Source organism: Poecilia formosa, unplaced genomic scaffold (genome assembly GCF_000485575.1).
Source record: "Poecilia formosa unplaced genomic scaffold, Poecilia_formosa-5.1.2 Scaffold789, whole genome shotgun sequence".
In the NCBI taxonomy this organism is placed as follows: Eukaryota; Metazoa; Chordata; class Actinopteri; order Cyprinodontiformes; family Poeciliidae; genus Poecilia; species Poecilia formosa.
In genome coordinates, this window is record NW_006800728.1 from 102,137 (window position 1) to 112,637 (window position 10,501).

Below are 10,501 nucleotides of genomic sequence, written 5' to 3' on the forward strand. Positions count from 1 at the left end.
AGCATCTGAGCTTTAAGCCACATTTTACAGAATCCAGTGATATTGATGGTCACTTTACTCACCAACTGCCCCAACCAGACCCAAATACAATTTTTTCGCCTCTTTATTATTTGCTATATTAAAGCAAATATTCTACAAATTCAGACTCATTCCATAAATTAGAATATGACTGAAAAGATCCTTTGTTAGTAATTCCATCACCAAGTGAAATACATTAAATAGATTTAACATATATTTCGTAGTTTAATACCTACTAAAAAGTTATTTTTGAAAGGTACTTTTAATCTGACACGCCTGATCAGGACGTAGATCCTCATTTATTTAATAAGACTGTAAGGCATTCAGATGTAACTTTTAGCTTTATTCTTAGCACAAGAGAGGAAAGTTAACTGGGTGCATCACTCCTGTCAAGAAAACTGGCATGAACTTGTGAGATCTCTCTAGGTACATGCAGAAAGCAGGGTAAAGGCCTGAGGAGTAACAGTGATCTTGTATATTGATTTAAGGATGATTAAAGAAATGAAATACAAAATACATATGTGTGTAATAGTTGGAATGATTGATGTTTTGTAATTACAATGTCTGTAATGTATAATTGAAATATATAATCTGTATTCATGATCTGTAGTAACAGTAACAACTTAATTGTTGTATATTGCCAATGATTTCAGATAATGACAAAACAAATTGATTATGTTTTGAGTTGATTATGTTTCATGGTACATTATAAGAGGACTGTAGATTTGAGCACAGGAGAAGAAAGAATGAACTGTGTCACAAGCAGTACTAAGCTGGGCGGAGGTCCCAGAATAATGCCAAAAAAGGCAAAACTGCCAGATGGCTAACAGAAAAAAAGAGAAGTATTGCAAAGGAGTTGCAGCAGTCAGAAAGAAGAGAGGAAGGTTCGAGGTTTTTCGCCGTTAAGGAGGGGCAGGGGTTGGAAAGAATGAGGTACTCTCCGCTGGAGGATGAGTCATGAGACCTCTCCCATACACAACTATGGGCCAAGAGGGTTTAAAAGCCAGCGAGCTGGGGAAGAAACCGTTCTTAGTCCGCGGCGCTGAAGGAGAGTCAACAAGAGGACGCAGACGAAAGATCAGCAGAGGATCACACCCTGGGACTAAGGGAAAAGTTGAGACTTCACGCCGCAAGGAAGGACAAGATCCGCCAGCCCCAGCCCTGGCCCCTGAATCCGATCGTCTCCTCTGCCTCCACCCTACGATCACTGTTCAACTGCAGCAGACTTGGGGAAAAGACAAAGGTCACTAAGTGATGAAGATTCTGTTCGTCTAAAAGATATCGGACAGATTGACTTTGCTGCTTTTCCGAAAGAGGACTTTGCCCCGCCAGGACAGAGACTCTGACCAAGGACGTCTAAAGGTTTCGGCTGCCAAGATCGACTAACAACGGGTGTGAGTTGTCCTGCTCCTAAAGCCTCGCTCAGTGAGATTAGTGACACAGGTTAGGGATTAGAAAGAGGATAGGGAATGGTTGATTTTATAATTCAAGATTATTACTTGTTACAATTTTATAATTCCTTTGACTAAATCTGCTTGTCATTTACCCCTGCTAAAGCTTGCTTAATAAAATTTATAATAAAAATACTAATAGAGGTTGTGGACATTGAATTCAATTAAGTCACCGATTGTTGAGAGATCTTCCGGTTTAAGTAAAATCTACACGCATGATTCTAGAAATTTGGTGGCTTCGTACTTTCCTTTGGTGAGTAATAAAATAATGGCCCTGGGACTTATATCTAAGTCACTAAATCCAATCTAGCCGATAACAAGTGCACATTATTTTCAGGAGGAAAGCTACCGTTAACAGGAGTGGTTGTTGGAACTATGCAGCAGTGAGGGCTACTCTGCTGACTGTTTCTCAACTGAAAAGGGCCGTAACTTCTGGATCTGAAGGTAGTTAGAGCTAGACGAGTTTTCTCCGCCGCCAGTTTAAACAGAATTTCTCTAGTAAACCTATGATAGGGTAAGACCCGGGTTTCAGGGATTTTCCGGACCTGTTGGACAGAGAACTGGCCAATAGTCAGTCAGTGGTGAGATTAGGGCGTGGCTGGCTATTGCAGAATAACGAACACTCCACCCATCCCCCGCTCCTTTCCTCTAACTGGCAACACAAAGTTACACCCTTGGTCGCATTTTTAAAAAGGGCCTCAGGGCGAACAAATGAAAGCAGAACTGAAACACAGAAAGACACGGAGCACAGGGAGCTTTGTTAGAAGGCTGCGCGCAGATTTAGTGTTTTAGGTAAATATGTGAGTATTTGCTGCAAAAAGTGTCTTCACTTCAGCCTCAGAGAGAGTTTATCAACTAGCAGGTAAATCCTGCTGAAGAAACGTTGACAGAGTTTACAGAAATCAACGTGAAGTCCGAGGAGGAGACGGAGGATCAGCGCAGACTGATGGATTTCACCCGAATACCGAAGATCATCTTACACCGGATAGGTACGAAACACCTTCACGTTTTACTGATGATGCGGGTTGAGTAAAGTTGGAGATCTATTAAAAATATGTTAAGGAACTCAAAGAGCGTTTACACCAAACTCCGCCGCAGCTTTTAACATTAAATGCTTAAAAATTCTCTATTATTCATCATATAAAATTACAGTTTGTGATCCGTGACGCCCTAATGTCTACCGAACCAGATTGAGGAAGTACTGGCTAAAGTTTAACAATGTGTATTTAATATTTAATTATCTTAAACGTTATCTCAGACACAGGGTGCAAAATAACTTTTTTTGATTGATAATCTACAGTTTTCTCAGTCAAAAGGCCGATAACCAAACATGACAGGAAATAACAACGGCTAGTTAACAAAAATGAAAAGCGCTGGCATCAGTATTCAAAACAAGAGCACCAACAGCAAACTTTAAAATTCACACAATTTTGAAATGAAATCCTATTAAGCCAACATTTGCAAAAAAATATATATAAAAATGTCAAATTAAAGTGTATTCAGTGTTCATTTTAGGTGTTAAAAAAAGGTCTTTAAAATTGATAGGCATTCTAAATTAATAAAAAATGTATTCCAGACGGTAAAATAGGTGACATCTTTTTTTTGAAAATTAAAAATTGAAATTGCAGGAAACAGATGCAAGCCCTGTTTCTTTCCTGCTTCTCTACTGTCAAGTTCCTCCTTTTGTTCTTCATCTCATACTTGTGTGTGTGTGTGTGTGTGTGTGTGTGCATGAACTTGTTCTCTATCAGTAACAAACTTTGAACGCTGCTCTCCTTTGGATACATCTCATAAGGACAAAGATCAATCTGTCATATTGGACCAATAAGAATGGAGTCATAATTTCTTGTTATCAAACCCACAATAATTGGCTAATATTTCTCTTGCCCCCCTAAAAATTACATGAATTATGCAGATAATTTGTACCAGTGTCGCCAAAGCTGTGAATGTTATCCTGTAACCATAAACTGCGGGTTAAGGCCATAATGAATTTAGTCTGAGGTTCACGGAATGACGCATGAACTCAGATTTCTAAGATGTACATTTATTATTTAGATCATTTCTATTTTAAGTTAAAATTCACAGTTTTTCATGCATTTGTGAAATTACAGAGCTTCTCTATTAATTGTGTCAATTTGTTGATAATTTAATGTTGTTTATAAAAACTCAGGAGATTTTAACTTTAACTGTTTTAAAAATGCAGACTAACTTAATGACTGATGACTGAAGTAAAATGGGGAGGACGTTGTAAAATCACAAAAAGGGGAACTTCAGTTTCCTCAGACTAGTGAGTCTCCATAGCAACGGGGAACTGAGGAAGTTGAGGTTTCTAGAGAACAGCATATTTGGAGGTGTGTGTGTGTGTGTGTGTGTGTGTGTGCGTGTGCGTGCGCTAGGAGAAAACATTCCTATCATGTTTTATAATTAATTAGTAAGCGTGCTCTGTCGTGAAAACTGGCATAAGGTGGTGAGATCTCTCCAGGTACACGCAGAAAACGGAGCAAAGGCCTGAGAAATAACAGTAATCTTGCATATTGATTTAATGATGATTAAAAGATTAATAAAAATACATACATATGTAATGATTGGAATGGTCTGTAATGTCTGTAATGTATAATTGAAATATATATTCTGTATTTGACTGTAATGTATGATTGAAATATATATTCTGTATTCTTGATCTGTAGTAACAGTGACAACTTGATTGTTTTATGTTGATTATTGATGATTAGAAATAGTAACAGCTTGAGTTACAGAATAGATAAGTGATGGAGAATCATACTGAGAGTTATAAGTTCATAAAATGACAAATTGATTATGTTTTATAATGAATCACAGAAATAAGACGACTGAAAATTTGAGATCGTGAGAAATGAAGCAGACTGTGTCGCAATTAGTACACTGAACTGGGCAGGGGTGGTGGGAAGGCTCAAAAAGGGAAGTAAGTTACAAGAAATGGCCTCAATGGCCAGATGGCCAGTAGAAAAAGGGAAGTACCGAAGAGAGTTGCTGCAATGAGTCACGAAAGAGATGATGGTTGGGAAAGGTAGGGGCTTTCCACAGACTCATCAGAACGTTTATTAATAATAATAAAAAGTTTGAAGGACAACGGACAGTTCTGCTTTGCTTCTATTCTGAAAGGGGCCTTTGCCAGGTCAGGACAAAGACTCTGACCAAGGACATCTGAAGATTTCTGCTGCCGGGATCAATTGCCATCTGGGTGTGAGTTGAACTGCCCCCCAAAAGCCTCGCTTAGTTAAACTAGTGACACAGGATATGGATAGAAATGAAAATAGGTTATAATTGATTTAAGTTGAATTTGTTGTCTTATTGCAAGTTTGTAATCTCTGAAAGTAAATCTGCTTGTCACTTATCCCTGCTAAAGCTTGCTTAATAAATTACATACTAAAAATTCCAACGAAACTTGTGGACATTGAGATTAATTGAGTCGTTTGATCATTGTAGTTTCCCCTGATTACAGTAAAATTAGCGTACATGATTCTAGAGATGTGGTGGCTTCGTACTTTCCTTTGGTGAGTGTAAAAATAATGACCCTGGGACTTAAGTCTAAGTCACTAAATCTAATCTAGCCGGTAACAAGTGCCGTTATTTTAGGAAAAGANTGTGTGTGTGTGTGTGTGTGTGTGTGTGTAGGTGTGTGTGTGTGTTTGTGCTAGGAGAAAACATTCCTATCATGTTTTATAATTAATTAGTAAGCATGCTCCAATCAGGTGTTTTTTGCTACCAGTACCGATCAGCCATGGGTCCCGATCATTACTGACCAATCACATGGACTGGCTGTTAATGAGAGGATTTCTGTGTTTATTTTAAGTTTCTGTGTCTTTTGAGTCTCCGTGCTGTCCTGTCTACATCCTTGATTGTTCCCAGGTGCCTCATTCTGTGATTACCCTCTGTGATTTCTTGCCACCTGTGTTTCTGTGTCTCTGTCGGGTCATCGTCTCGTTTGACGTGCTGTCTGCTTTCGAGTCTGTCAGTTGTTTCAGTCTTTCCTGTTGCTACCAGCTCTGAGTTTTATTGTTTTGTTCATCTGTGCTGCCTGGACTCTGGACTTTAGAATTACATTTTTGACATTAAACAACCTTAATTCACTCCAACATGGGTCATCAGCATCTGCCTCACCACTGCAATACATGACAGTTAATTTGTTGCTAAAGATGTATCTGCTGTTGGCTGTATGATCCGGCAATAAATAATTAAAATCACCTAAATTTAGACAAAAACAAAGAAAACATTTTTAATATTTCAAGTGTTTCGGAACCTCAATAAAAATAACTCAACAGTGCCCCCCTCGTTAAGCTTTTTATTATAGAGACTATGAAATTTGGTACACTTGCTCCACAACACACAGAAAGTCGGCCATCTTGGATTGAATTGGGATTTAGCCTTTGCATTTGATTGAATGCTCCTAGAGGTTTTAATCAATCAGCTTGAAATTTGGTGAGTTAAAGTTATTAAAATTCTAACTTTCCATGTATGGGGGCCTCAAACTTTCAACTCTAACTACATAAAAAAGCAAAAAAACCTAATGTTTATAACTCCTAAGAAAAAAGTTGCAGAGGCACAAAGAGGCCTCCATCTTGTCCCTTAGCGGGCTCCAGCTAACTTTCCAGGCGAGAGGTGGGTTCACCCTGGACACATCACCAGTCTGTTGCAGACAGGACACACAACCATGCACACACACTCCTAGGGAGAATTTAGACAGTTTTTGGACTGTGGGAGGAGCAAAGTTTGCATGTTCCCACAGGGAACAAGTGGGTGATTTCCTTTAACTTTAGATTCAAATGGCCAGATTCAAATGGCGATGCAGCGATGAGTTTGCAGTTTGCAGTCATATGCTATTGAAATGCATGAAGCCTACCAAAACCATCGACAGCATTTAAAACTCATTTAATTTAATTTAATTTACTTTATCTTTTTAATATGCAGTATAAAGCAAACTGTTCTGTGCATTAAATGTTTTCAGTGTTGACCTATGTGTAAGACTCCACAATAGGATTAAATCAAGCTGCTGTTTGGACTATTTCTGTTGGGGAGCCACCAGGTTAACCCTTCCAGAATGAACATGGCGCCGACGACACAGCCAAATTTGCAGTACCGTAATTCCTCCACTTTGGGCTATCTGAAAAATTCCAATGGGCCAATATCGGGTTGTTACGGTAATTTAACATCTGCCGTAGCAGGGGGTGAAATTTATCTCCTTTTATAGTCGGTAAATTGCAAAAATAACTTGGTGGACATTGAAAGTTCCAGTTGTTATGGATAAATGGGGAAATGTATTTACTCACAGGTCTTTAAAAGAACTGCTTCTGATGAAAAGAAGCAAAAACATCCAATTGAACATTTAAAAATTGGTCATAAAGAGTCAAGCTAACGCCATCTTGTTTTCTCAGCTGGAGATCCAAACTGTTTTGACTAATTTCTAGATACCTTCCCAATGGAAGGACTACACTCATTAAGTAATTTTTTCTATTTATAAGTTAGTAATTTGAGAATAAGCCAAGAAAAGGCTTCAAGTGATTGAAACGAAGGCTTCATTATTTTGTTCACCTTTAAAATCTTTTGCTTTTTCATTCACAGATCAAGAACTTCTGCAGAAAAATCAGATGCGAAATGAAGTAGGACGTCAACGGTTCAAAGAAGAAGAGAAGCAACTCTGCATCAGTCAGGATGAAGAGCATCTTGTGCTGAAACAGGAGACTGATGACATTTTGGTGATTCCTTCTACTGTGCCAAGAATCCACAATGAAACAGAACCAGAGAGGAACCACCTCATCTCTCTTGGCTCTCCTGAGAAAGCCAAGAGAGATGAGTTGGTCCAGGATCAGGAAGGAAACAATTCTGAAGACCCAAGGAAAAGGAGAGACAAAGAACAGAAACAAAATAAGAGATGTAAGAAAACCAAACAGTGGAAAATTAAAACTGACAGTTCAAAACAAAAAAGTGACAAGAATGCTCACCCAGACCAAAAATTATATTCTTGTAAAGTTTGTGATAAAACATTATCTCGAAACAGTCACTTAACTAAACACATGAGTATTCACACGGGCGAGAAGCCTTTTACATGTGGTAGCTGTGGAAGAAGTTTCCAATGCAAAGCACATTTAAATTGTCACATGATGATTCACACAGGTGAGAAGCCTTTCTCGTGTGACACATGTGAAAAAAGCTTTGCGAGTAAACCCAGACTAACTCTTCACATGAGAATTCACACAGGAGAGAAGCCATTCTCATGTGGTAGCTGTGGAAGAAGTTTCCAATGCAAAGCACATTTAATTCGTCACATGATGGTTCACACAGGTGAGAAGCCTTTCTCGTGTGTGTCCTGCGGAAAAAGTTTCCGAGCAAAATCTGAGTTACTTCCTCACATGAGGATTCACACAGGTGAAAAGCCCTTCTGGTGTGTGGTCTGTGGAAAAAGTTTTGCCTTAAGACCTACTTTAACGATTCACATGAGGACTCACACAGGTGAAAAGCCTTTCTCATGTGTGACTTGCGGAAAAGGTTTTGCCAGAAGATTTTCTTTAATTTATCACATGAGGACTCACACAGGACAGAAGCCTTTCTGCTGTGTGAACTGTGGAAGGTGTTTTGGATTCAAGTCCAGTTTAACTCGTCATATTATGACTCATAGAAGTGAAAAGCCGTTCTCGTGTGTGACCTGCAGAAAACAATTTACAAGAAAATCGTATTTACTTTTACACATGAAGACTCACACCGGTGAAAAGTGTTTTGCTTGTGGGACTTGTGGAAAAAGCTTTCAATTCAAATCTCAGTTCAATAGTCATATGCGAAGTCACACGAGTGATAGGCGTTTCTCATGTACGAGCTGTGGACAGAAATTCTTCACAAAAAGTCTTTTAACTTCTCACATGAAGACTCACAAATATGAAAAGCCTTTCTTGTGTGAGACCTGTGAAACACGTTTCAGGACGAAATCACAATTACTTATTCATATGAGCACTCACACAGGAGAGAAGCCTTTCTCGTGTGTGACCTGTGGAAAAGGTTTTGCCAGTAGGAGTAATTTAACTCCTCACCTGAGGACTCACACAGGTGAAAAGCCTTTCTCGTGTGTGACCTGTGGAAAATGTTTTGCCTATAAAAATAATTTAACTTATCACATGAGGACTCACACAGGAGAGAAGCCTTTCTGGTGTGTGAACTGTGGAATGTGTTTCATTTGCAAAAATACTTTAAATCGTCACATGAGAATTCACACAGGTGAGAAGTCTTTCTCGTGTGTGACATGTGAAAAACGTTACAGGAGAAAATCACAATTACTTAATCATATGAGGACTCACACAGGAGAGAAGCCTTTCTCATGTGTGACCTGTGGGAAAAGTTTTACCAGAAGATCTTCCTTAACTATTCACATGAGGACTCACACGGGTGAGACGCCTTTCTCGTGTGTGACCTGTGGAAAATGTTTTGCCTATAAAAATAGTTTAACTCATCACATGAGGACTCACACAGGAGAAAAGCCTTTCTGGTGTGTGAACTGTGGAATGTGTTTCATTTCCAAATGCACTTTAATTAGTCACATGAGAACTCACACAGGTGAGAAGCCTTTCTTGTGTGTGACCTGTGGAAAATGTTTTGCCTATAAAAATAGTTTAACTCATCACATGAGGACTCACTCAGGGGAAAAGCGTTTTTCTGTGGGATTTGTGGAAAAAGATTCCAAAGTAAAACTCATTTAAATCGTCACAGGAATATTCACACTGGTGATTAGCCTTTCTTGTGAGACCTGTGTAAAATGTTTCCTTGCAAAAGGTAGCAAATAAATAGGTGAAATCTCCCTTTTGCCATTTCCCCATGGGTCTCTATATGTTATCATTTGTTGTACTTATTTTTCTTCATGATTTTGGTTAGTGGATACATGCTAGCTGTCACTGTATGCACTGGTAGAGTCACAAATTTTGTGCTTTGAATATAATGTTTTCAGGATTTGAATCTAAATATACATTGTTAAAGACAAAGTTAACCATGCATCTCACTCACATTTCTTTATTTCATGTTATTTTTTATTAGTTTGATGTTATGTTGTAATTTTAAATGTTTTCAGTACCTTTCAATGGAAAAATCATTGTATTCAACAGAAATAAAGGCTTTCAAACATCCATCTATGTGTTTTTAATGCATATAACATGTTAGACGTGGTTATGAAGATTAAACTGATTTTTTTGTGTTGTTTGCTTGAATGTAGGAACTCTCATTTACATGTAATTGAAGGCCTACAATTATATGCAGGTCTTCATGTAAATGTATTAACCTTCTTAAATTGTTTTTCTCTGACCAATCACTTTGTCAGACATTTTAAAATTAATCAATTTTCCACATCACAATCCAAAAAAAATTGTGACGGTGTTTAATTTTAGTTTCAAATGAAAAATGTATAAACTAGTGAATCATGTGTCTGGTTTCCACACAACTAAATATATGAAGAAAAATATATCAGAAATAAAAAAACAGGCCACAAATTGTTCAAAATAACCAGAATACATTTATTTTTTGATGGCTCTAATTAATGTGATCTCCTATGTTCTTCTCACATCTTGCCTCTTCACTGACCTTTATATTTTCACTTCTTTCATTGGCAACGTCTTTCTATTCTCAATCTTTTCAGGCCAAAACCACAAATTTCTATGTTTTTCTAAAATATGTGTAGTCATTCACTGTTTAACTTTAAAACTGAATCACAAAATACAAAACTACAACTTGATATAAAAACATTAAACTCTGTTTTACAAACCAGAAAGATCATGTGCAAAAATTTACAATATACATTCCGATATGGTGATTTTGTAAGATTAGAAGTACCTAATTAAGTTAGTAAAAATAAATTAATCTTTCAATAATATTCTAATTTATTTAACATAAGTGTATGCTAAGAGGGAACTTAGAGCGGAACATTAAAAGGGGAACAAAAAGCTTGTTTACAGTTTCGTCAGTACAGCCAAAGTGAAACACGCGGAAAAGAGCAGAGCATGCGGTAGTGTTAGCTTTGCCTT

General features: G+C 37.8%; 2 protein-coding genes across 4 annotated transcripts in view; both read left to right on the plus strand.

Moving 5' to 3' along the window:
* The window catches only part of LOC103131579 (gastrula zinc finger protein XlCGF57.1-like), a 21,757-nt gene extending 12,299 nt beyond the window's left edge, over positions 1-9,458 (plus strand). Inside the window, exons 2-3 of one of the 2 annotated variants that reach the window (XM_007543253.2) lie at positions 2,360-2,458; positions 7,068-9,458. In XM_007543253.2, coding sequence (XP_007543315.2) covers positions 2,360-2,458; positions 7,068-9,190 — 2,222 coding nt within the window. In that variant the 3' untranslated portion in view covers positions 9,191-9,458. The remainder of the gene's footprint in view (positions 1-2,359; positions 2,459-7,067) is intronic. The other variant, XM_016666749.1, reaches the window with a different exon arrangement.
* Positions 1-10,501, plus strand: part of LOC103131580 (gastrula zinc finger protein XlCGF57.1-like) — a 100,151-nt gene that overhangs the window by 83,979 nt on the left and 5,671 nt on the right. The window lies entirely within an intron of this gene.